At 41.3% G+C, this 26,811-nt stretch overlaps 2 protein-coding genes across 2 annotated transcripts in view; one reads left to right on the forward strand and one right to left on the reverse strand.

Annotated features, from left to right (window-relative positions):
* Nucleotides 1–1,883: 1,883 nt before the first annotated feature.
* ric8a (RIC8 guanine nucleotide exchange factor A) lies at nucleotides 1,884–13,624 on the forward strand (the record flags this gene model as incomplete). The annotated part of the gene is made up of 14 exons (XM_083894396.1): nucleotides 1,884–1,979; nucleotides 4,639–4,686; nucleotides 4,922–5,150; nucleotides 6,875–7,020; nucleotides 7,108–7,188; nucleotides 7,327–7,426; nucleotides 8,743–8,930; nucleotides 9,668–9,762; nucleotides 9,873–10,023; nucleotides 10,866–10,961; nucleotides 11,084–11,228; nucleotides 12,275–12,419; nucleotides 12,726–12,845; nucleotides 13,492–13,624. 14 exons carry the CDS (start codon nucleotides 1,884–1,886, stop codon nucleotides 13,622–13,624), a joined length of 1,773 nt encoding a protein of 590 aa, XP_083750522.1.
* Nucleotides 13,625–17,485: 3,861 nt separating this feature from the next.
* The window catches only part of carmil2 (capping protein regulator and myosin 1 linker 2), a gene marked incomplete at both ends in the record, with an annotated part of 35,726 nt that continues 26,400 nt past the window's right edge, over nucleotides 17,486–26,811 (reverse strand). The window contains 9 exons of the mRNA XM_083893766.1: nucleotides 17,486–17,982; nucleotides 18,116–18,229; nucleotides 18,358–18,447; nucleotides 19,504–19,639; nucleotides 21,242–21,504; nucleotides 21,599–21,667; nucleotides 23,295–23,331; nucleotides 23,506–23,601; nucleotides 24,980–25,853. Coding sequence (XP_083749892.1) covers nucleotides 17,486–17,982; nucleotides 18,116–18,229; nucleotides 18,358–18,447; nucleotides 19,504–19,639; nucleotides 21,242–21,504; nucleotides 21,599–21,667; nucleotides 23,295–23,331; nucleotides 23,506–23,601; nucleotides 24,980–25,853 — 2,176 coding nt within the window. The remainder of the gene's footprint in view (nucleotides 17,983–18,115; nucleotides 18,230–18,357; nucleotides 18,448–19,503; nucleotides 19,640–21,241; nucleotides 21,505–21,598; nucleotides 21,668–23,294; nucleotides 23,332–23,505; nucleotides 23,602–24,979; nucleotides 25,854–26,811) is intronic.

Here is a 26,811-nt window from a genome sequence, read left to right on the forward strand (position 1 = left end):
AGTTAGTGTTTCATTTACACTGTGACACAAAGAGCAATCATCACTGATTGCAAATGAACATGCACTTATATTTAGTATTATTAGTTTTTGTCCTCAAAAAAGGCTGTATAGATCTTGTATGTTAGAAATAATAATATAGACTGTAGACAATAACAACATTTTAATGCCTGAGGGAATACTCTTCTTGAGTATATCTGTGGAGTATGTCCTTATATTTTATCCTTTATTTTTTTGTGCAACCATATGTTTTACTTGTGCATGCCTGACACGGCGTTGCTGTAACTCTAGGATCAATAAAAATACATCAATCAATCCAAAGTACTGTAGCGTGCTTTCATTTTTATGCATTATGTGTTGTCTGGCTGCACAACAAATTGCTCCTCGGGGATAATATTATGCTATTTGATTCCTATAATCGATTTTTACTAATCAGGGTGCACTGCAGTTGAGACAATATGCAGTGTATTATATTCCTTTTTTTGAACACAATTCAAGTGGCTTGTCTCTCTTTTTTTTTTTTTTTTTTTACAATTTTTAGTCCCTTTAACCATGGTTCTCAAACTGTGCTGCATGTACCAGTGGTACGCAAGCTTCCTCTGGTGATACTGTTCTACTGTATATACCAGGGTATGTGATCAGAGTGGAGCTGTGTAGAAAATTAAACAACAAAACATTGTATAATTTATGAAATAATAATTAGAGTATCTACATATCTATGCAGATATATATAAAGACAAAAAAGGACATGCAAATCTCCATGAACCACACATTTTGCATGTTTGAAAAGAAGCAGGATGAAGTAAACAAAGTAAGAACAATTTCTTTGCATTTTTTATTATTTTATTTTATTTACTTATGATAACAATAATGACAATCAATATATATATATATATATATATATATATATATGTATATATATATATATATATATATATATATATATATATATATATATTTTAATCAGACCCTACAGGACCCTACAGGATTTCAGATACAGGCCTCTACCAAACGGTTGAGACATCTGTCCACAATAAATCTGGTTTGCATAATTCATAAAGTACAACATTCACAAATCACATGAAGTGTTAGTGAGTTCAGCTTGATGCATTTTTCAATGACATATAGTGACTTAAAGTGTGGTCAACCAAATGGTTGAGCAGTACCTTTAAGGGTTAATTCAATTCCATATCCCTCTAAATAACTTCTTGTTGTCGTACTGCATCAAACAAAGGCACACATTTTTTACACCAAGTTATACACCTTGGAGTTAACATCCCTCTGAATCCCTATACCGTATAAAAATATATATATATTCTTCTGTACCGAGTTATGTTTGTTGGTTTAGTTCCACACCTAAAAAAACTGTACATCTTTATGTCTTTATTATATATTTATACCTGTTATGTGAGGAAGAATAATTCAGAAAATTATCTTATTGTAAATAAATCTGCCTTCTGTGAAAAAGTCCTATTTACACCACTGTATTTCAACGTTGGTGATGATGGTGTTACTTACTCTAAAACACGCTGTGCCTTGTGTTTTATATGCATTTCATTGCAGTTTGTTTTGTATTTATATTATTATTATTATTACTATGTCGTCATAACACAGATGTGCAAAATATAGCGATAACCCGTTCGTCCCGTTTCTCCCAGGGACACGTAAACGCAGCATTTGGCTTGCACAAATAAATCCCGTGCGTTAATCGCCTATGGCCGGGTGGAAGGGATCCAGACATCATGCAGTCATCTGTGGGTGGTGTCAAACACACACACAACACACACACACACACACACATATTGAGCGACAAATAACACACACACACACTCACACACACACTGAGAGAGAGAGGTGAATTCAGGAGGAAGCGCAGCTCGAGCTCTATGGCGATGAAAATGGATTTACATGCCATCATAGAGCAAATGGAGACTGGAGAGCAGGACGCGGCTTTGGCGGCTCTACAGAGCTACAACAAGGAGGTAATAATAATAAAAATAATACAAATAAACACGAGCGAAGCCTGAGAGACAAAATAACACCTTCATCATGTCATTCATTCATTTATTTATCTATTAATGATCTGTAAATGTTGCCTGCTACATCATCGTCTCTCAGGGCGAACAGCTTCAGTCCAAGCTTCATTTTACAATAACAGATATGATGATGATGATGATGATGATGATGATGCTCATAATCGTTTAAATGCCATTGTTGCATTGTTGCAAAGCTGAAGGACTTAATTTAATAATATTTAAACAACACATATACATATATGTATATATATATATATACATATATGTATATATATACACATATATGTATATATATACACATATATATATATGTGTATATATATATATATATAGAGAGAGAGAGAGAGAGAGAGAGAGAGAAAATAAAAAAAGGTTAAAATTAAGCATATTTTTTACTTTCCCCGAGAAACTAAACTAAACTAAGAAATTTAATTACACTGTTGAGGATTTAACACGTGACCAAGTTCCATGTACACAATATGAGCAAGTGAGTCACCAGGATACACCAGGTTACATTCTTAATATCAATATATTACATTCTTTATATTATATTAAAGCTGATATAGACCACTTTTTGGCTTTATTTTATTTTTTTATCATTATTAAAAGAATAGTCTTTTAAATGATGGTTATATGAGATACTTGCACATAATCCTCCTTCCCACCAACATTTATAGAGGAACTTTGATTACGCGGAACTTGTTTACCTGGGGAAAAGAATTCCCCCGGTAATCTGTGTGGTCTGCGTTTCCACCTAGCCTCAAATTTCCAGAAAACAACACTTATACACTTCTCTTTTCTTCATCTTCTTAGCTATATATTGTAGCTCTAATGGCTACAAAATGTGTTCCACCAATCAGCGCTCTTCAAACACGTAGCCCCGCCCCCTCTAGAGTTCCTGGTAATCTGAAAAGTCCCTATCGTCGTGAGTAGGTACTTCTTTCGGTCAAAGTTTGCAGTCAAAGGAACGTTTTTTTTCCCCTGGGTTATAGTTATTACTATAGTTATTACTATAGTTAAATACAGTGGTGTAAACAGGACGAGCAGAGTCAGCTATGGACTTTTCACACCTGGAAAAACACATCTTAGCCACTTAAATGTCTAAGAATTAGTGATATCTAATGGTGAGGAGTCCAGAAAGGACGTAAACACTCTTGCGCTCTACCATTTCTTTCTTTTTTCCTCGTTGGCACATGCATCATATGCCGTTATTGTGTAAGACCGTTACCTTTAGTGCATTTGAAAGGCTTATTCTAAGGTTTATTTTAGAGTAATTATACTAATAAACTCTACAATATTTAAAGAATATATTTGCTGCTTTATCTTTACTGACTCTATGTCTCTCTCTGTCCCTGAAGTCGGCCGATAAGCAGCTTCATCTCAGGAGTTAGACGCACTAGAGCAGCAGGACGTGCTGCCGGTTAACCTCAGGTTACAAGTGCGCCACAGTCCTGTCTTTTAGCTGCGTGGGAGTTTATCTTAAAGGCAATAGGATTAGATTCTGCGATGCACAAATATAGAGAGCTCTCTCTCTCTCTCTCTCTCTCTCTCTCTCTCTCTCCAGCCCAGTCAAATCCTGCTCTTCTAAAGCACTCTCAGAGATGAGGAGCTTAGTGTTGCCACAGAGATCCACGACCTGTTATACCTTTGCTCACTATGCTCCGTTGTCTTACCACCTCTTCTTCCTTTATATTATCCTCTTTACTCGACACCATTAGTTTAGTCTATTTCATTCATAAAACCATTGAGCATAAACACAAATACTATTGTCTGACTGAAAGAAGAAACAATCTCACAGCATCTGCCCCTCCAACATAGTGCAACTTTAACTTAAATGGATTTGATGCATCTTGTTATTGCTCTGTTTTTTTGTTTTATTTCCCCAAATACAGTACTGTAATGTATAACATATATAATGCTTTGTCATTTAATAAATGCTTGACATATTTGGATAATTTCTTTTTTTTTGCTGTATTTTTGTGATTTCCAGTTAAAAGTTTTGTCTATTATGACACTCAAGATCTCCTTTACTCTTTTAATACCTGCACCATTGCTGGTTATTTGTATACCTATGCTTTTATTTTGGTGACTAAATATCATGAATGTGTTTAAATATCAGCCTTTAAAGGTGCATTATGTAATAAATCTAAAGCAACTGGCCATAAAATCCTCCTAATATGTCACAGAGACTGTGGAATAATGTTGATATAACAAACTGAACTCGCCAACAACAACAGTACAGCCAAAATATTTGCATTAAAAAAATATTTTGCAGACTGCAAATAATGTTTATGTTTTGAAATCATGTTTTGGCATGTGGCGCCACCTACCGCCGTCTATCAATCATTGCAGTCAGTAGAGTCTCAGCTGCCGCGCCAACCACAGGTTGCCAGTTACGTCAGAAAACGAAACCTAAAAGACTGAATGTAGTAACCGTTTTTGGCCACATTCTTACATATGGCACCTTTAACTATAACTTAACAACTAATACTTGACTTGAGATTTGTCCCCGAGCGAAGCAAAGTGGTATCATCTGCAAATAATATACATTTAAACAGGTTTGAAACTTTTCTTTGTGTCTCCTCTGCTTTTTTCTGTTCTTCAGATGAACCAGTGCTTCACATTCAGCAGTGAAGAAAAGCAGGACAGAGAGGTAAACACTCATCTACTTGTTATTTGTGAAAAGACTTAGAAATGGTTTTGGATGCTACAATCCGATTGGCTATAAAAAATACTATTAGAATATGAAAAAAACAGAATTGAAAATGGGATTAAAGAAGAGATAGATTAGTCGACGACCAATAGAGCCAGTATGCCTGTATCCGCTCACCTCATCAGTTTGCTTCCATAAATCTGACTCGATACGTTTGATTTATTCTGTCACGCAGCATCTCGGGGAGTTGGTGCTCGGTTTCCTCAACGGGGAGCTGCAGCCCTCGTGTCAGCTGGCCTGTCTGGAAACAGTCCGCACGCTGACCAGAGACAAACACTGCCTGAAACCGTTCATCGGCCGCTCGGCCATGTCCACGCTCGCCCGCTACGCCGGCATCTCCGTGGCCACTGCTGCTGCTGCTGCTGCTGATGGTCCTGAACACAACAAACCCACGCAGGGTGAAGGTAATAATCCCTGTAAAATGACACGTGAAACAGAAAACTGATTAATCCTGTTTGCGTCTGCATTTTCGTTTAATATAACCTAGAATCTAGACATTTAAATCATAACATATCCTTATCCCTTTAAGGTACTACTCAACCATTTGGTCGACCACAGTTCAAGTCACTATATCTCATTGAAAATTGCATTAAGCTGAACTCACTAACCCTTAATGTGAATGTTGTTTATGAATTATGCAAACCAGGTTTATTATGAACAGATGGCTCAACCGTTTGGTAGAGGCCTGTATCTGAAATACTGTAGGGTCTAACTAAAAAAAATAAAAATGTATATATATATTGATTGTCATTATGGTTATCATAAGGAAATAAAATAAAATAATAAAAAATGCGAAGAAATAATTTTCCTTTGCTTTTTTCTTGGTGCGTACCTTAAAGAGTTAAAAGTGTGGCTTTTAACCCTTTAAGGTACTATTCAACCATTTGGTTGACCACAGTTCAAGTCACTATATCTCACTGAAAAATGCATCAAGCTGAACTCACCAACACTTAATGTGACTTGTTCTGAATGTTGTACTTTATGAAATATGCAAACCAGGTTTATTATGAACAGACGTCTCAACCGTTTGGTAGAGGCCTGTATCTAAAATACTGTAGGGTCTAATTAAAAAAATAATACATATATATATATCTATATAGATATATATATCTATATATATTTATATTGATTGTCATTATGGTTATCATAAGGAAATAAAATAAAAAAATAAAAAATGCAAAGAAATAATTTTCCTTTGCTTTTTTCTTGGTGCGTACCTTAAAGGGTTAAAAGTGTGGCTTTTAAAGGGCTAAAAAGGCCTACCTGATAAAATCTACATATTAAGAATATGTTTGGCACTTTATCTCACCCTTAGATGGCCTGTTCTAACTGTAGAGTGAAGTCCATTCATTCAAATTGACTTAAAAAAAACACTAACTTACCAAACAAGGCAACAGTAGACCAGCTGCTCCCGTGTCCCCATCTGCTAAAAATGCTTCTATTCTCTATGGATTTCAGCGCAGTATTATGGGCAGATTATAAACTTCAGTTTCCACTTAGAAAAGGCTGTGTCATGGTGACACCAAACGCCACCCTTTAAGCCTTAAGATTTATCCGACGAGCTTTGCGAAATGTAGTAAATTATAGTGTAATCAGGTCCAAACTTAGAGCACCGTGGCAGGAAGTTGAAACAAGGTCATCCAAAGGGCGAAAAACAAAGCAGGAGCAACTCGGATTACTACAGGGAACTGAAACCTTAGGTGGAGCAAAACACAAAGTAACAGAGCAACACACTGGGGAGGAAGGCTAACAAGACACAGGTGAAAATAAAAAGGTTGAATCACATCTGGCTAGGATGGATAATTATACGGGAAGGAAAAAGATGAGACAAGGGGAATAAATAAGAGCAAGCGGTGACGGAGAAGGAACTTAAAATTACGAAATAAAACGTGAACTAACTCTAACATTGAAACCAGTTGCGTTCACAGTGCTTTAGGACAGGATCATGTGTGACACTGGTGCCGAGAACCAACCATCTATTCATGGATGACAAGAAACAGCAAGATATAGGGTCAATCATGTTCTCATGATTATGTATAGATATCACTCACACAACCATACCTCAAAACAACCCAAACTATCCCTTTAACCTAAGAACCGTCTAAACACAGACTTTGTTTCTCTGCAGCGGAGAGCGAGGGCAGAGCGACAGAAGGAGAATCTGTCGAGGCGGTGAAGGAAACCTCGCGTCCATCAGAAAACTCCGACCAGGAGGTGATCGTCGAGGCTCTCAAGTCCTTATGTAACATCCTGCTCCACAATGAGACTGGACAGGTCAGTTAGTCAGTGTGTGTTTTGGTGCAGTTGTTGATTGACATTCCCATGAATCCTCCCTCTGATTTGATCATGAATGATTGGCAGGTGGTCGCAGCAGATCTGCAGCTGATAAAGGGCGTTTCAGAGAGGCTGAAGCAGTGTCACGATTCCCCCTGGAGCCACGAGGTACGGATTGTCAGCTACGTGTATTACAGGATCCTGAATGCATTTTCAGACCGGGAATTAACGTTGGATGGATGTTAACACCAGGTCTGAACAGGGACAGGGAGAACAAGTGTCCTTACGTCTGCTTCCTCTGTCCAGGTGCGTTTCTTTGACTTACGCCTCACCTTCCTGCTGACTGCCCTCAGAGTGGACGTCAGGGCTCAGCTCGCTCAGGAACTGCACGGCATCAGCCTGCTTGGTAAATTATTTCACGTGGATCCAGAGTAACAATGACCTCCTTTTCTATCTTTAATTATTTTCACATCTAGGTTAAGTCCTCTCTATATTTTTCGTGTTTCACGGCTGCAGATAGTTGCTTCCATGTCCCAGCCACACATATTATATGTTAAAATGAGGATCTGCAATGTTTTGGCTTCATGTGATCCATGTCTACGTGATCCCACATCCAGTCTCCTGCCCTACTATTAGGTTTGAGCATACTGTCACAGACATGGGTGGATAACTCATCAGCTAATGGATTATTGGGCTTGTAGTTTGAATTAGGCTTTAGTGGTATACACTCTTAGAAATAAGGGTTCCAAAAGGGTCCTTCTACAAGGGCTGAGGTTCTACCTGGAACCATTTACCTCTGAAAAACCCTTTCCCGAAGAAAGGTTTTTTTCAAGAGTTCTTGGTAACACTAATGGTTCCAGTAAGAACCATTTTGATCCAGAGAACCCTTTAAAACCCCTTTCCCGAATAAAGGGTTTTAAAAGGGTTCCAGGTGGAACCCTTATAAAAAGGTTCTACCTGGAGCCAAAAAGGGTTCTCCTAAGAGGACAAGCCGAAGAACCTTATATGGTTCTACTTAGCACTTTTATTTCTAAGAGTGTAGATCTAGTGTTCTCAAAGTGTGGTGCATGTGCCATCAGTGGTACACAAGCTACCTCTGGTGGTACTCAGGGAGCAAAATCAGAAATACTGTTCTACTGTATATACCAGTGTATGTGATCGGAGTGGAGCTGAGGAATTTTGAGAAAAATATCAAATAACAAAAAACTGAACGAATGAGTGCTGGGAACGTTGACGACTGACCGGAAAAAGACACGCGTGACGTCATGTTTGCGTGACTCCCGATTGTTAAAATGAGTCTCTAAAGTAACGCTAATCTTTAAAAACAGAGGCACACAGGCAGTACACAGGTCCATGGTTATTTGTAGCGATGTTCTTTTCGTTTGATGAACAGACCGCTCTAGTTTGACTGCAGGCTAACGCAGGTAACGGAGCTAACTGGTAAACGGTGCCTGGACTCCGGTGCCGCGGCACTTAAACATGACGTCTCACGCATCTTTTTCCGGTCAGTCGTCATGGAAACTAGAATGAAGGAAATAATAATAATTAGAGTTACCTTATCTCTCGCTCCATCTTAATCTAATTTCACTACACCAGTGTGTGAAGTATATGTGAGGAAGAGGAGGGGGATAAGAGAGAAAATTATCTTATTGCTAATTTGAGCGTGAAAGATGCACCCGTACCGACCTCCTGTCCTGTCCTGTCCTGTGTGCTCTAATCCAGGCAACCAGATGGACGCCACGCTGGGTCTGTGTTGGCCAAACACATTGGAGACGGCCAGGCCAGGATTTGAGGGCGTCCCGCCCGACGAGCTTCCCCCATTGAGCCGGGACCAGATAGAACTGGCCATGGAAATACTGAAAATACTGTTCAACATCACCTTTGACACGACCAGGCGTAAGGTCGATGAGGTATAGTATACAAGTGTAGTAGCTGATTTAATGTAACTTAAAACAGAATTATTATTTTTAGAACAATACTAATAATAACGTACCCATTTAGCAGCGGTGGGAATCACGATACGACGTGCGATACATGGACCACGATACCGATAATATCGCGATACAACGATTCTGTGATAATCAATATATCGCAAGTCAATTATTTAGCGATATATAGCAATATCTGGTGAACTGAAGAAAACAAAAGACTAAAACGTCCGTGAAAAGTTAAAAGTGCAGGATTTCTCTATTTATTCACAACACAGAGAATAAAAGTGCATAAAGTCTATGTATTGAGCGTGGATGGAGTATTGCTTAACGTAGCTTTATCCTGACATAAACTCCCTCTTCTTTGGTCAGGTAACTTCCACCCAAGTTTCCCCTCATTCAATTGAGCAGCGCCACCCCAAGGAGACATCGAGTAGTGCCTTCAGAGTGTCTTAATTAATTAACATATCGATATTTGTGCTTTTAACAATGCACCAATATATTTTACATAGGTTAAAAGTGAGAAAATCAAGTAAAACAAAAAAAAACTAGAAATATAACATACACATTATTGAACATGTTAATAGGACCAGTAGTCCTCATTGAGACCAAAACCTGGTCCTAACAACAGATTTGAACTGTTGTTTGGTTAATGTTAGTGTTAAGCATTAACTAGTTATGGTCAAGGTTGGGGATAACAGAAGTCTGTGTGTGTTTAGGAGGAGGCAGCAGAGTGCCGTCATTTGGGAGCCATCCTGAGACACTGTTTAATGAGCCGTGCAGATGGAGAGGAGCGCACAGAGGAGTTCCACGGGTTAGGACGACACAGCACACGTTCATTCATCATCATCATCATCATCACAGTCATCATCATCACTCGTCTCCTGACACCTCGCCCCTCTCTTTATTCCCCCCCCCCTGTAGCCACACTGTGAACTTGCTTGGTAACCTGCCTCTGCCCTGTCTGGATGTGCTGTTGCTGCCCAAAGTGCAACAAGGCTCCATCGAGTACATGGGGGTCAACATGGACGCCGTCAACACGCTGCTGGGCTTCATGGAGAAGAAACTGGACCGGGTAAGACTAGAGTCTTTGTCCATCCATTTTATCCTCCACATGAGGGTCGTGGGAGGGAAAGTTGGCGTACACCTTGGTCAGGTCACCAGTTTTTAGTATTTAAAGCTCCCATAGTCCGGAAGTTCCAATTAAACAGCAGATCCTCCTGTTCCGGGCACTAGTCCGGGCACATCCGGTTGTGTACCTTGAAGCGCAGAAGAAGAAGAACGTCCGTTGTGAAGGTGTAGCATTTGCGACAGTGTCTTCTGACTCTGGGTCCGACTCCGGGCCAAAGGGACTGCGGCGGGGAGTCGTGACAAAGCTATTTTTAAAACATTGTTAAAACAATGTTTTGATAATGAGTAGCAGTGCATCCACCGTTCCAGAGGGGGGAGCTGCTGAGAGCTGACGTGCTAATTACGTCACTTCCAGGTATTGGCCAATCACAAGACAGTTGGGAAAGCTCTCGTTGGCTGGCCAATCACAACACAGTTCTGTCGTCTGGGGGTGAGATTTCGGTATCAAACAGCATGGCTGACGAGAGCTTCAGTGAGGAGAGATTTCGTACTGGAGGTTTTTTACCATAAAAACAAGTTAATGTATGTAAGTAGACCTCCATAACTCACATATATGTGCGATAGGACCACTCAATGGGAGCTTTAAAGGCCGCAATCTGCAATCTTAGCATTAAATATGGCAAATTCTTCCAAAGTGGACCTTTAAACGATATAGTAAATGGTGTACATGGTCAGTATTTATGAAGTGCACTCTTCTAGCCGCATTTCTTTTCTCCTTGTCAGACAAATTTGGTTGTGTTTGTTATGGAAATATATATATAAAAAGTATTTGTTATTTTTCACTAGGGCCATAAACTGAAGGAGACCCTCCTTCCGTCGCTGAACCTGCTGACGGAGAGCAGCCGCATCCACAGAGAGACCAGGAAGTTCCTGAGGTCAAAGGTCAGAGGAAAACCCGAGCATGAAGAAGAGATGAATGAGGACTGTTGGTGATTTGATGGCTCCTGTGTGTGTGTGTGTGTGTGTGTGTGTGTGTGTGTGTGTGTGTGTGTGTGTGTGTGCAGGTGCTGCCTCCGCTGCGTGACGTGAAGAACAGACCTGAGGTGGGCAGCGCGATGAGGAACAAACTCGTGCGTCTGATGACACATATCGACACCGATGTGAAGAACTGCGCCGCCGAGTTCCTCTTTGTCCTCTGCAAAGAAAGCGGTGAGCCAAAGTTGCTTTATTGTGGTAACTTTTCCCATGATTTTAAGTCCATGGCTCACTGTGACACTGAGGGCCTGTACGCACAATAAGGTTTTGTATGGTATCAGCTTTTTATCCACACAGGACAAACATTGAGGAACCCACAGTGAAAAACCTCAAAATATCACCCTTGCATTTTCATGTGTGCAACAGTAAAAACAAATCATAGCCTCACCTCTCGCTCTTGTATTCGCTGTCACCGTCTCTGTGATCGCCTTCTTCTTCTTCTTGTATTTGGATTTCCTCCACAGAATACAAACTTTAAGAGCATGCTGCTCATCTTCTTCTCCATTTATGGTGTATTTCTGCGTAGCAGCGTTATAGCACCACATGCAGGCCTGGCATATACACTACTACGACATATTGGCTGTACCAGTCTTGGCAGAGCCATATACTGTATTATAATAATATAATAATTATGATAATAAACCATCTTGTATGAAATAAGCACATTTTATACAAGGATTGCAGCTCAAAGTGCTTTACAATAAAAGGAAAATTACTTTTAAAAAACAAAAGACATGCAAAAAAATAGTAAAATACAACACGGGGTGGAATAAAATAGGGATAAGGCTCGAGTCAAGAGGTTAAAACTATGATTTAACTTTTAAATAAACTAAAAAAATGCTAATAAAAACTCAACACATGGTGGAATAGAATGAGCTAGTTGAAGGCTAGAGTAAAAATATTTAAGATTTAAGTCTATTTTAAGTTTTAAATATATCTACTGAGCTGGCTTCCCTGATATCTAAGGGTAGTATGTTTCAAAATTTAGGAACAACCCCCCAGGTGGCATCCCCAATTTTTTTTACTTTATGTTATTTATTTCCTATTTATGGCCATGGTGATGGACAGAATAATGGATTACGAAAATAATAGGTTAGTTGCAGCTGTAGTTTGCATAAACTGCATTACACTAGGGTTTGGAAGTAAAACAATCAAAACAAAAATCTCTGTCTGTCGAGTTCAGTCCGGGCCTGACTAACGGGTCCACGTTTTCCTTCCAGTCTCCAGGTTCATCAAGTACACCGGCTACGGTAACGCCGCGGGTCTGCTGGTTGCCAGAGGGCTGCTGAGCGGCGGCAGAGACGCCGGGATCTACTCTGAAGACGAGGACTCGGAGACGGAGGAGTACAAAGAGGCCAAGTCCCAGTCAGTAACACCTCAGTCCACCACACTGGCACCTGACGTAGAACCTGACGTTTTTTAATTCCAGTTTGCAGGATACTGTAGACCACATAGACTTTACAGCACAGCCACTATCACTGTATGTCCTCTTCTTAGTTAAATATGATTGAAATACCACCACTGGGAGGCGCCAGAGAGGCATCACTATTCACTCTCTCACAACTGTAAAGACCCTTGTGTTCAAAGCTAAACAAGCCATTTTTTATTTTGGATGTTGAGACTGTTTTGATTTGAAAGTCGGGAGGATTAACCATGACAATGTCTCGTCAGGATTAACCCGATAACAGGAGTAGTAGAAGAAGAGCAGCCCAATCCCATGGAGGGAATGACAGAGGAGCAGAAAGAGTATGAAGCTATGAAGCTGCTCAACATGTTTGACAAACTGTCAAGGTCAGTGAAAGAACACACGTCTGAAACCAAAAGTATTAACAGAAGGCTGCTGATTAAGATTACGACGTACAGATTTGTACACCAGCAAGCACGTAAAAGTAAACAGATAACACTAAAATTAAAATGCATAGTCTCTTTTTACCATATTATTTAGTATGTTTTGCTTGAGATAAACACAACATACTATGCCATTGAATGCGAATAGTAAAATCAGACTGCACATTTAATTATTTTCATGTATCCCCTGAGAAAATAGTAGTGTTTTCCCAGTCTGAGGCCCATCTGTAATACTTTCATGGTCCACCAGTGGGCCGCAACCCACATTTTGGGAATCCCAACACCTTAACCATCTCCCCAACCCTCAAGTCCTTTGCAAACCAGATGTGATTTTCCCCTTCCTGTAATTCCCTGATGTGTGTATACATCTAATTAATGTGGTTTTTTTTTTTCTGTGTGACATTAAAAATATTTAAATTAAAAATGTGGACAGCTGTGACCGGTTAATATGAAGTATAAGTCTCGTTATTCACTTATTATGACATTTAAATCCTCAGGCAACTAAAAATCCCAACCCCAGTGTCCCTGTATCGACACTTGTGAGTGGGTGAGACCCTCACATACTGTATTAAATCGTCTCTCTCGACAGGATCAATGTGATTAAGCCCATGCAGCTCAGCATGGACGGCACGATGCGAGAGCTGACCGCAGAGGACATGCAAAAACTCAACCACAACCCCGCGTTCCCGCCGGAGGAGCCGAGCAGCGACGAGGAGGCTTAGTGCGGACCGAGGCGTCGAGGCAGGAACAGTCGTGACAATCCTAGCAGAACTGTCTTATCGTTTTTGTAACATTTGCAGTCCGACCTGTTGCCATTTTTTCTTGACTCTTAGGCGGTGACATCTAGACAGTTAACATAATAATGGAGTACAGCTTTTGGCTTTTTCTGTGTGCACTTCTGTCAACTGCAAATCCCCCCCTGGTGTTTTGATTGCTGTTTGAGATCCTTCCTCCCTTCCAAAGATGCTGTTGTTCATTTCTCGCCACAGTTACTGCTACTCAGGGTAATAATCCACTCACTTCACCACAGGAATTATACTTTAGAGTCAGAAACAGGACGAGTGTGAGAGCCAAAGAGATGCTGCTCAGCTGGTGATGATGGAGTCAGCTGTATTTTTGATAGACAGAAAACAATTAACAAAGAAATAAAGATTTTTCTTTTTTTTGTTGTTATTTTTTTCCATAAGGCCTCTGAGATGTTTTATCTTTTAGAAGTGAAATGTGACAGCTAAGAGTCTGTAACCTGGAACATCCCATAATTATTATAACAGATTCACTCTCATTTATTAATATTATTGTTGTTGTATAGCTGCCAGCGATCATGGGCTGTCAATATAATGTATTAAATGTGTTTAAATGACACAATGGTCTTGTTTTTACTGCAGAAAAATCCAAATGACTACATTGAACGGGTAGGTATGCCAGATTAGATTAGATTAGAAGTACATGTACACCAAAATCAAATGAACAACGGATTAAATTAAGTAATAAAGTGAAGTAACACTGCAAAAATTAATGTTATTGACCTGAATTCAGTGTATTTATCTAATCAGACTATTTTTTGGACTTATTTACTTATTAAGCCTTAAGATAATTTGACTTCTTGCTGCACTGGCAGATCATTTTGCTTGAAACAAGTCATTTACCCCTAATAGTGGTTATATTTTCTTGTTTTTTAGAGGCATTTCATGTATAATATGATTCCACATCATTTTAATATCTCCAGTATCAAAATGCTGTGTATCACGTCTCTATTTGTAAACAAAGTGACTTTTACTATGTGTTTAGGGTATAATATGGGCTCTTTAAAGTCACCGTCCAAATGATTCCCCGTTTTATTCAAATCCATCCATCCTTTCTCTACCCTCTCATCCTTTGAAGGACTACAATCAACTTAAAGTCTACGTTTCACTCAATGCTACTATACATGTTTTTGAAGTGTGACAGGAAGCGCGAGAGCACGTACAAAACCCACACACACACATACAGAGAAAGTGTCATCAAAGGACAAACAACTTTCAACTCTTTTTGCTGCAGTTGGAGCAGATATTTCCTTCCTCAGCAGCAGCTGCTGACCAAGCTCGAAAAACACCAGCAGAATTCATCACAAGTCTCAACGGTGTGTGTTTTTTCTCTACAGGAGGGCATCTCCACCTGGCTTCACAGTATATGCTACACCTTTACCCCCCCAGATTAAATAGGCAATCCCACTGTAACATAAAATCTATGACATCTAAATAACATAATTTAAAGCTCCCATAGAACGGAAGTAACAATTAACGCTGTTTTTTTTGGTGTGTATCTTGAACGCTGTGTTGTATTGTAATCTCGGGCTCAGCGAGATCTCTGAAAAAACCCCGTTCTGGTTACGTAAACAGCGGTTCTCCTGAACAGCAGATCGTACTGCTCAGGGCACTAGTCCGGGTATATCTGGTTGCGTACATTGAACCGCAGAAGAAGAAGAATGTCCGTTGTGGAGGTGTCTCACGAGCGACAGTGTCTTCTGACTCTGGGTCAAAGGTGTAAAAGGGACTGCGGCGGGGAGTCGCGACGAAGCTATTTTGGTGTGCTCACTTCCGGGTATTGGCAAATCACAAGACAGTTGGGAAAGCCCTCGCTGGCTGGCCAATCACAACACAGTCTGTCTTCTGATGAGAGCTTCAGTGAGGAGAGATTTCTATCTGCTAGCAACTAGGAGGTTTTTGACCATAAAAACATGTTATTGTATGGCAATAGACCTCCATAACTCACTTCATACCCATTCAAGGCCTAAACACCAGAATCCAAATAAGAACGAGACAAGAGAGAGAGAGAGAGAGAGAGAGAGAGGGAGATTATGACACAACTCAATTAGCTCTTTAATCCTTATTAACAAGTATAGGTATGGATTTACACTCTGTTTCATAACTTTTTCTTTTTGCTTTATGTAGTTTTGTACATATCCTGTGCGTGCAAGGCAACAATAATAAACATGTAGACGGTATAAAATAAACTCTAGCCCCGGGGGAAGAGACAAAGGCTCAGGTTCAGTGACAACATCGGGAGGCTGAACTGAGAGCTGGATCGACTCATTGCTCATACTGCCTGTCGCTGTTTGAATTTAGGATCTGAATTGGCCCTCTTGTTGTAGGCTAAATAATATACTGACATGGGATGTGACAGAGGGAAAAAGATTTTTAGTGTAACACGTTGAATCTAAGAGAAAACGGAGCAAATGCCTTGACTTGTAAATATTCTTTGAAATATTCTTTTTTTTTTTTTTTAAATAAAGGTTTCAACTTCATATATTTTCAGACGTTTTACTGCAGGTGGTGCTGAACGAGACGGAAAAGGAAATCAGTCAAAGCCTCTGTGAGCGGAACTGGTGAGAGCTGAATACGAAGTGAAGAGAGGTGAACAAATGTGAAATGATGGGAAACATTCTGCACTCGGGGGGATTTTCTTTTTTTTTTTTTTAAAAGGTCCAAAATACAACATTCTGTCTGCCTTTCACATCATCTCATCAACTATTTACTTACACTACTGTTCGAAAGTTTGGGGTCACTTAGAAATTTCCTTATTTTTGAAGGAAAATCAAAAAAAAATTTCAATGAATATAACATTAAATGAATCAGAAATACACTCTATACATTGTTAATGTGGTAAACGACTATTCTAGCTGCAAACGTCTGGTTTTTAATGGAATATGTACATAGGTGTATAGAGGCCCATTTCCAGTGTTCTAATGGTACATTGTGTTTGCCTATGTCTATTGGATGATTAGAAAACCCTTGAAAACAGTTTTGCTGGTTCTTTGACGAAAAGGGCCAAATTATTATTTGGAATAAAAACCATTATTTCTAATCTTGCCAATGTCTTTCTATTTATTTTGCAACTTTTTTGATGAATAAAAGTGTGACTTTTAACGGAAAACAGAGCCCAAACTTTTGAACAGTAGTGTATCCGTTAGTCATCTGTTTGGGGGCAAATAAAGCACCATAATCTGGTAATAATCAAGTTTAGGTGTGACTAAAGTCTAATTAAGGTCCAAACATAATTGTTTTTTGTTGTGCAGTCGTGTGTTGGCTGTAATATAGGCATAGACTGTATATTTAAAAGAGTGGACGTAGTCTTCGCGGCTGCAACACAAACCTCGATTTAAGAATTTCATAGACGTCACCTGCAGCCAGGCACCTGTAGGACGATACCAGCAGCGGTGTCCGCTCACATGTGCCGCGCTTTACCGCCTGCTCTCCTGCAAACGGGAACACAATTTTACAAAAGTGACATCATTGGCAAACTGAACCCCTCGGGGAAAATGTCGACTGATGTTATAAATCCCTATAAACCGTTGAAAACAGAGTCCTTTTTGCAACAGCGACGCTGCCTCCTGGTGGCTAATCAACAACTTTGTTGTTCCCTTTTCAAAATAAAGGCTTCATCCACTTTAATACGCAGTCTATGGCCTGCAGTTAAATAAACCGCAACCGTGCTAAATCATATCTGTCTCTCAGACCATGTGAAGCCTCCCAGTTCCTGATCTCAGTGATGTCACGGACCACTTCCTCCTCCCTCTCCCTCTCTCCCTCTCTCTCCCAGGTGTGTTATTCAGACAGAGCAGGCTCAGTTCTTTGGTCTGCTGGCTCTGCCTTCGTCGTCGTGTGCCGTTTAGAATCTCCTCTTTCCTGTGTGCTGTACCCGAAAGCCATTGTCGGCGGCAGTGCCATGCCAGGGCTGCTCTTCTTCTTCCTCTCCTGCGGGTTTTCCCGGGATTCAGACGCAGCTGGGGTTGTGCTCTTGTCCGGCAGCGGCGGGGACACCGGCGATTTTTTGTCAAGAGTTCGAGCCGATGCTGGGGTGGTGCCGGGGCTCTTTATCTGGGATGTGGCCGTCGCCAGAGGCTTCTCCAGCGCTGGAGGACTCTCCAGAGTGGACAGGGCTTTGTCAGGGGCTGCGGTTGGACTGAAGAGTCGGGGCACTGATGCTGTGGGACACCCTGAGCCCGGGGCGTCTTCCTGTCCCGGAGGCAGGTGCTTCTTTGTCTTCATTTCTACCTTTGGGACAGTGGCCTTCTTTTCTTCAGATGTCCTTTTGTCACAGGCTGGATAAAAGACAGAGACAGGTAGAAAAAGGAGAAAGTTCAGATGACAGGAAGAATAATAAGGGAAACAAAAGGACAGTAAAGACATTAAAAAAAAAAAGGTTATTTAACGACAGTGAAACACCTCACTCACCCCTTTGAGCTTGTTGCACTTCCTCACCACTCGATGCATCTTCAGTGCAGGGAGCCAGGTCTCCTCTGTTGCCCCGGAAACGGATGGGCGACCTCTGTAAAACTGCCTTCAGCTCTGAGAGAGATGACATACACACAGTATAATTTTATACTTAACTACTCGGACACTGCACATGAGCAGATCATATACAGTACATAAACTAGAAGAACACGCATCTCTTGTAACGATGGAAGGATCAGAACCTTGTGTTATGGCCAGAGTGTCCTCATGGACGGACACAGCTCTGCGTTGTGGGAGGGGCTTCACGTGCTGCCTCGGCTTAGGGAGGCTCTCTGCAAACACACAAACAGGGATTTTTTTTAACACTCGTATAAATCCAAACAAACGATTTCAAACACTTAAGCTACAATATAACACATTTGAATGTAGAGAGAGATAGCAGTGGATTTACTTTTTAATCCGTATTATCTTTATGGATTTTGGTGTCTTACATGAAGACAAAGTGGCAAAAAATATTATAATAATAATAACTTTACAGAAAATAATAAAGATAATACAAACAATAAAACATAGAAAAGATAAAATAGGACAAAGTAACAGAACAGTGCAATTACAAAGAGTATAAAGTTAAAGATTTTAAAGATGTCATAGATTTAAGCACAGATTAGATTTTTTCTTTTGTTGACAAAAAAATATGTCAAAACCCTCATTTATCCTCACTTCAAAACTGCTTTAAAGGTGCATTATGTAATAAATCTAAAGCAACTGGCTATAAAATCCTCTTAATGTGTCACAGAGACTCAGGAATAATGTTCACATAACTCATATGAACTCACCAACAACAACAGTACAGATAAAATATTTGCATAAAAAAAAAAATATTTTACAAATCATGCAAATCATGTTTATGTTTTGAAATCATGTTTTTGCATGTGGCGCCACCTACCGCCGTCAACCAATCATTGCAGTCAGTAGAGTCTCAGCTCCCGAGCAACCACGGGTTGCCAGTTACGCCAGAAAACGAAACCTAAAAGACCTCTGTATTTTGAATTTGAATGTAGTAACTGTTTTTGGCCACATTCTTACATATGGCACCTTTAAGGCTAAATATGTGATCATATAAATGTAATAAATCACTTAGTGAACAATAGTGAACCTATTGTATCAACAAAGGGGTGTAAAGTAAAAAAAAAAGAAAAAGTGAGACAGAACCCTGATTTCATGTTTCATCTCCAGCCCAAAGCCGTTATATGGATGGAACTACAAACCACCATAAGTCCACGGTCGGTTTTCTCACATCCTCCTCTCTATAAATGACTGGATCACACCTGACATCACAGAGAAAACTCCTTACATTTGAATGATACAAAAGACAAAACCACAATTACCGTCTGTCACTGATTGTGCTCTCTCAGAGCGATCCTGTGCACCGGGACCCCTCCATGGAGATGAGAACGGAGGAAGCAGCTCTTTCCTGGGGGACGGAGCTGCGGCTGCACCCTGAGGACCCTCCTGGCTGCCATTCTGAGAAAAGAAGAAAAAAAAAAAGTGAAGAGGCTGCTGCTCAGTGGGCTGTAACAAAACGGAGGCGACGCTTTTGTCGCGGCCGACGTGGACATATATAAACGGAGGGAGAGGAGAATAACAGCAATGTGGGGAAAAACAGGCGACGATCAGGGACGGATTAATGAGCTCCAATTAGTTAGAAACAAACGCAGTCTAATAAGGATGAAGAAGCAGAAGGCAACAGCTGTAGTTATTTAATCCACATGCATTAGACATGTCATCATCAACATGTCAACCCTAATGAGCATTTTTGGTATTGTATTTCACGTGTTACGTACAGTATTTCCAGTGTTTTATGGCCTCAGACGTAAGCCAAACTGGACGTTTAACACGTTTATTTCTGTTGCTAGTCTACCATCTATGACTATTATTTTGAAAACCCAGAGGAAAGAAAACCTCAGTTTCCAAAAAAGACCGACCTCCATGTGGACGAGGCCTGAGGCACATGTGCAATGAGCAAAGAAGCAGGGAGATTAAATACTGGAGGGGGGGGGGGGGGGCACAGGTGAAACTCATTAGACACAGGTGAATCCCATCAGGGGCAGGGTGGACGATCCCAACGGAGGGAAAAGTAAAACTCAACACAACACGACACAGGCTGCAGCCCAAACTGGATTTGTAAGCATGATCAGATCAGAATCTGATCTTCCTGGGTCTCGTCTTCCACCCACATAGATCTCTATAGTTAAAAACACGTAGTCAAAGCAAGTCATAAACAAAATGGACGACAGAAATCTTCTTCTTTCTGTCCCAAAAGGTGATGAGGAGCCAGAAGACGCTTTGTAATCCTATCTGAGCGACCAAGACGTTCAGATTGAAACAGAACTGTAAAAATCGAATCTGAATCGCAGTTGTTTTATCTGCTGCTGGTGAAGAATGAAATAGAGAACTTCTGCCCGGCCGACAAGGTTTTATTTTCGTTGCAAGGACAAGGTCAATCTTCACAGGAGTGATCCTTGCTGGAGAAAGACCCAGAGCAAAGTGAACACTCCACATTTATGCCTGAGCAGCTCCCCCTTAGCATTTCTGCAATAGACAAAGGCACTACCTTTTAAGACGGAGCTTTCACACGTCTTTGTCTATTGTAGGTATCGGGGAGCTGGCTCCCTGCGGGTGGTGCAGGAAGGTGCAGGCCAGACACAAAATACAAGATATACAATGCACTATACACAAGGGACCTGGTATTCTGTACTGGGTAGGTATCGGTGATAGGCAAATGTAGATGGGAAAATTTTATTTTACCATTACACAGTCGAAAATCACCTCCCTATGTAGTTTGAATCATCTTTGGACAGATCAAATCTCATGTGTTTTTTTAGCTGTCCAGACTGCAAAAAAAAAATGCTAAATACAATCTGGACTTGCTTAAAAGTCTGATTTCCAAACAAGTCCAAGTACGTAAGAGTAAAGAGTGAGTAGAGTAAGTATTAGTCACCCTTATGTATATAATACTTTGAAAATGTTAGGTTATATGACAGTGAAGGACATTGGTGGCAACAACTCAAGGACATTTTGAAATATGACAAAGAAACCAGACAGCCTTGGCGCTCTCTGTATCACCTGTGTTGTACTCTCCCCCGGTCTGCTGCCGTCATGCGAGTGCACTCTGAGCTGCACTCTTTCTGCTGAGCTGCTGGTAAGATGTGCAAAAGGCGGACAAGCTCCTCCCCCAGCAGGAGCACCCGGGGTAGGGAGGGGAGGTTTGGCCGCGATGGCAGGTTTAGGCGGCAGAGGGCCAACGGGGCGGTCGGCGACAGCGGGCTTCGGGTGAAGAGGAGGGTCAGGTCGGATGTGTTCCAGCACTCTGATGGGATGCCGAGGGTCTGCTGGAGGAAGATGGAGAAAGAGCTTCAGGGGGTTTTTGCACATACAGGCACAGCCTCACACCAAACATTTACAGTAACATAAATCTGATACCTGATGATGTGGACATGGTCCTGGGCTTCATAAATGTGGGAGGAGGTACAGGTTTGTCCAGGATAGCACCTGAGGGACAGAGACGAGAGCAGAGCTGAGAGGCAGGAAATGTTACGTGGACACTGGGTTTATGAAGTCACACAGCTGTGAGTGGACATGGTAAACGTTTATTTGACGCTGTTTTAGGCCTGAAGACCACTCAAATCTGCTTTACACTACAGTTTAGTACCCATTTACAACCATTCATTCAAATGGTTTCAAATCAGCATTCAGCTGATGGATGCAGTTACACTTATACATTTTATAAAGTGAATGAATAGTTTTTAACCTTGGTTGACATCAAATTCAAGGACAATTCAATGACTTTTCCAGGGCACAAGTCCCGAATAATTTAATTATTTGTTCCAATTCACAAACGTAAGAACCCATGGGAGCCCTGTTAAATATATTTTTGGGACTTTTTATTGCCTTTATTGGATTGGACAGTGCAGCAAATGACCACTGGGGCGTAATTGAACACGGGTACCTGCAGGGTAGGTCATGCGACGCCAACTCCACCAACAGAATAAAAATGTTTATAACACTATGGCAAATGATTTTGATAAATGTTACAAAACCCCCGAAAACAATTCTAAACATGGGCCCACGGTTGGTGTAGTGGTAAGCACTCTCGCCTTTGCAGCAAGAAGACCTGGGTTCCTGGGTTCAAGCCCTGGTTGGAACAAGGACCTTTCCCCGTGTGTGCGTGGGTTTTCTCCGAGTCCTCCGGCTTCCTCCCACAGTTCGAAAAAAACAAAAAAAACATGCAATGTATGTATGAATGATGGAGGTGGTCGGAGGGGCCGTTTGGCGCACATTGGCAGCCACGCTTCCGTCAGTCTGCTCAAGAGCAGCTGTGGCTACACATAGTTTACCACCACCAGTGGTAATTTGTAAAGCGCTTTGGGTGTCTAGAAAAGCGCTCTAGAAAAGTAATGAATAATAATAATAATGGTATATATGCCAGGCCTGTAAGTGGTGCTGTGACATGTAACATGACTATACAAACTCCAAACACATGAAGAAGAGGAAGAAGATGAGGACAATAAAAAATGGGGTGACTTACTGACAGGGTTAAGGGTTAAAAAGGAGGAGCTATGACATCATCATAATGTGTTGAATATACCCAGAAATACAAAACTCTGGGATTCTCCTAAAGTCGTTCTCATTCTTACGGGCCTGTAATCAAAGATGCTAACACGACAAACACAAACCCTTTCACTCTTGACATCTTAATGTCTCTAAAGCTAAGGAGATGCTTATTGATTTTTGAAGGAATCCACCTGCTAACGTGTCAACAATCATCGGCGGTGCAGCTGCGGAGACAGTGAATCGTTACAAGTACTCAGGAGTCATTCTCCGTGACAGATTGACCTCGGATGCAAACACTGACAACAGTTAAAAACCAGAGGTTGTTCTTTTTGAGGAAACTGAGGGGATCGAGAGTCACGAGAAGGCTAAGGTCATCCTGGGAGACTCAGTATCCTGACTTTTAAATGTCTGCCAGCAGGTTTGCCAAATCAAATAGATATTTAAATTGCATCAATATTGTATTAATATTCTATGCACAGTGTACTCTGTATTTGTGCATGTGTGTGTTGAGTTTCCCTTGGAGACAATAAAGATTGTTCAAGTGAGAACATAAAACCACACTTACCTTCAGAGTTGGCTTTTCTCAGCTCTTCATCTTTGCTCTGCAGCAGAAACATTGGACAACGTTAAACCTGCGATCAAGTGTAATAATAATAATAACATATTGTTTCACGAAAAACCTTCTTGTGCGATCTATGTTTAGAAGACGTCACATGATGTGCTCCGAATCCTGTGAAGAGAGTGGGATATGTGTGGGTGTTCGCACTCACACTCGTCTTCGTGTCGGCAGGAGGAGTCTTGGCCACGCCCATTCTGTGCAGCATCACCTGGAGCCTCTGTTCAAAGCTGGACGTGCTCTCGGACGCGTGTTTCTGAAAAGATAGATATATTTTTAAAAATGCAATAGATTTTAATGGAAGTCAAGAGTGGCCTTAAATGAACCCAGAATGACAGAGCGCTGTGAGAAGTGAGCGTTACACGAGCCTCCTTATTCCACGTCTTTAAAGCTATAAAGTCATGGTTCAGGTTTTTTAAAATGGGATTGTGTTTGCAGCTATTACTTGCTGTTAAGTCAGAAGGAAAAAAAACACTATTGCACCATCGCAACAACAACACCAGGTCGTGCAGGAAATGACACATCACTGCCGAAAATTAAGCGGATTAACACCGTTTTGGCGTGAATAAGCGACTCTTGTGTTCTTACTAATGTCAATCTGGAGCCAAAGCCGTCATGTGAACCAGGAGTGAATGCCATGTTAACACATTTCCACTTACTGTAATTTGTAACACTGTAATTTGTAAGTGCATTATATAATATCCCATGTTCAATCGGTGTTTACACTGTAAATATCAAGCCCATACTGTACATATCCTGGAAAGTGTCTATAATGTAAATTTTTTAAAAACTTTTTATAGTCTTATTGCAGAAATGTCAAACTCCACTTAAAATGTTTGTTTTTGATATTAATAGATTTGTTTTCTGCATCATAAATAAATACACATTTTTATATTGTTGCGTGTCAAAACGCAATTGACGCAATAATTATTTTGAAATAATGATGAAATATGATCATGAGTTTCGGTATCATGATAACACACCTGACCAGACTTGAAACTTGTGTGGCCCCCAGGTCATTTTAGTGTGAGACCCCTGTGTTATTGTTAATATTATGTTATATTAATATATTAACAGAATTCTGAGAATAAAGTAAACATTCTGAGAATAAAGTAAAAATTTAAAGTCAAAAATTCTGGGTTTAAGGTCATAATTCTGGGTTTCAAAGTCAGAATTCTGAGATTAAAGGCAGAAATTCTGAGATTAAAGTCAGATATTCTGAGAATAAAGTCAGAATTCTGGATTTAAAGTCAACATTTTGGGTTTACAGTAAAAATTCTAGGCTTAAAGTCAGAAATTCTGAGTTTAAAGTCAAAATTCTCAGTTTAAAGTCAGAATTCTCAGAATAAAGTTAGAAGTCAGAGTTTTAAAATCAGAAATTCTGAGTTTAAACTCAGAATTCTGAGAATAAAGTCTAATAAAGAATTCTGTTGCTGCTGTGAATTTCCCCATTGCGGGACGAATAAAGGACTATCTTATCTTATCTTATCTTGTGTGTCAGTACCTCATAAAACCACACTTCAGAAAATCTATCCCTTTAAGGATGTCAACAACAAATCAAATCCGGAGCTTCATTCTTCACTCCTATCAGGTGATCTCTCTGTGTGTGTGTGTGTGTGTGTCATCAGACTGACCTTACTGTGAGTGCTCTCCTTGTCCTCAGGCTCCAGTCCGGTCAGCAGAATGAGACTCTGGCTCTTGCCTTCCCTCAGTGACCTCTTGGTCGCCTTCAGTCTCCTCTCTCCGTACGGAGTTCCTCCCAGCTGCATCTCAGCCTGAGGAGAAGTGACCACAGGACTCGGGCCGCGGCCTGGCAACGCTGGAGCAACCTCATCGTCCGGGTGGGGGAGCGCGGCGGTGGCGGCGATGCGGTCAGGGGTTGAGGCAGCGGCGGGGTATGACGGGGTGGTGTCACTGGGAGGTGTTGTCGTGGTTAATGTGCTGGCAGGTGCCATCACATCCCTAGCATCGCCTGCAAGATGGTGGTTGGCGGCGATGGTTCCTTCTGTGGTAGCGGCATCATTAGAAAGGTTAGCATCCTCCACTGACCTTGCCCCCCTCTCCTTCTCTTTCTCCTTGTCCCTCTCCCTCTCTCTCTCCCTTTCTTTGGCCTCACGGAGGGGTCGGATGAGGTCTGCAATGGAGGTCCTTTTGACCTTCACCCCCTCTCCTCCTCCTCCTCCCTCTCCCCCTCCTGCCTTGGTGGCTCGGCCAGCTCGGGCCCTCTTGAAGGCGAAGAAGTCGCCAAACTTTTTCTTGATGTTTTTGGTGGGTAATGTGGTGGTGGTGACGGAGGATGGAGGGACGGGGGGAGTGGAGGATGTGGAGAGGGGTGGAACATCAGTGGATGTGAAGGGTGTGTCAGTGTGTGGGGCAGAGTGGGGGGAGGTGAGAGTGGCGATGACAGAGGAAGAGGAGGTGATATTCTCAGCTGAGGAGGAAAAGGGGGTGGAGCTCGACTCTGTGGGGGTGGCTTGGGCAGGGTTTGACTCCTCCCACCGGCCTTTTCTGCAGCAGGGGAGACAGCAGAGAGAGCGACACACAAGAAGAGAGACACTCAGTACTACTACTATTGCTACAGGACTCAAGACACATGCTCAGTTGAGGCTGATGAGCCGGAGACGACATGCAGGCAGCACACAGAGCAGATACATCTCTCACTGACTGCTCCACTCAAGGCAAACCTGGTTCTTGATCACATATAGATGTTTTATACCCTATTTCTACAAGTTAACCTAGTTCCCTGGTGTCCTAATGAACATGTTTCACCTTGCCAAAACAGCCCTGTTCAGTTTTGAGTGCCTGTCTCTTTAAAAATGCAAATGAGACGCAGGAAACTACGTCACTGAGGCTCCGGCAGCTAACAACAGTTAGCATTTGGAAAAGCCATCATTTGCCGACTCTAGCCAGCACATTGCCGTCATATATAAAAATGTATCCACTGGACACGTAAATCCTCTGAGGCTGGACGTTTGTGTAGAACTCTGTGCTGCACTGTGCAGCCAAGAATAGAACACTTTGCGGGACTTCCGCTCTTCCGGATACTATTGCCCTCGCCTGCACTCTCGCGTTTCTTTAGGAACAAAGCGGAGCTCCGTGAGACAACAAGTCCATCATTGTTTGTCATTGTGACGTACCAATGACACAGAAGTCAACACCGCGACTGAAGCGGACCACAAAAACATGAGTGAGTCATCTTTTTGTCACACTTTGCCGACTCATAGGGCCTCCAGAGTCCCAAATATAAGTATTATGATTAAAAAGTTGATTTTGCATAATGTCTCCTTTAAATTTAATGTTGTGATGTGTGTTGTCGCTAGGTGGGATAGTTAAGAGAAATATGTTTCGGGAGCATTTTGGGAGTAATTTCCAGGGCATTTTATCTCATATACCTTCTTCTATCAGGGGAATGCTAGTCCATCTTCCACACAAGATGACTTTGATAGCTTTTTCAATCATGGAGGGA

Source organism: Microchirus variegatus, assembly GCF_963457635.1.
Source record: "Microchirus variegatus genome assembly, chromosome: 8".
Classification (NCBI taxonomy): domain Eukaryota; kingdom Metazoa; phylum Chordata; class Actinopteri; order Pleuronectiformes; family Soleidae; genus Microchirus; species Microchirus variegatus.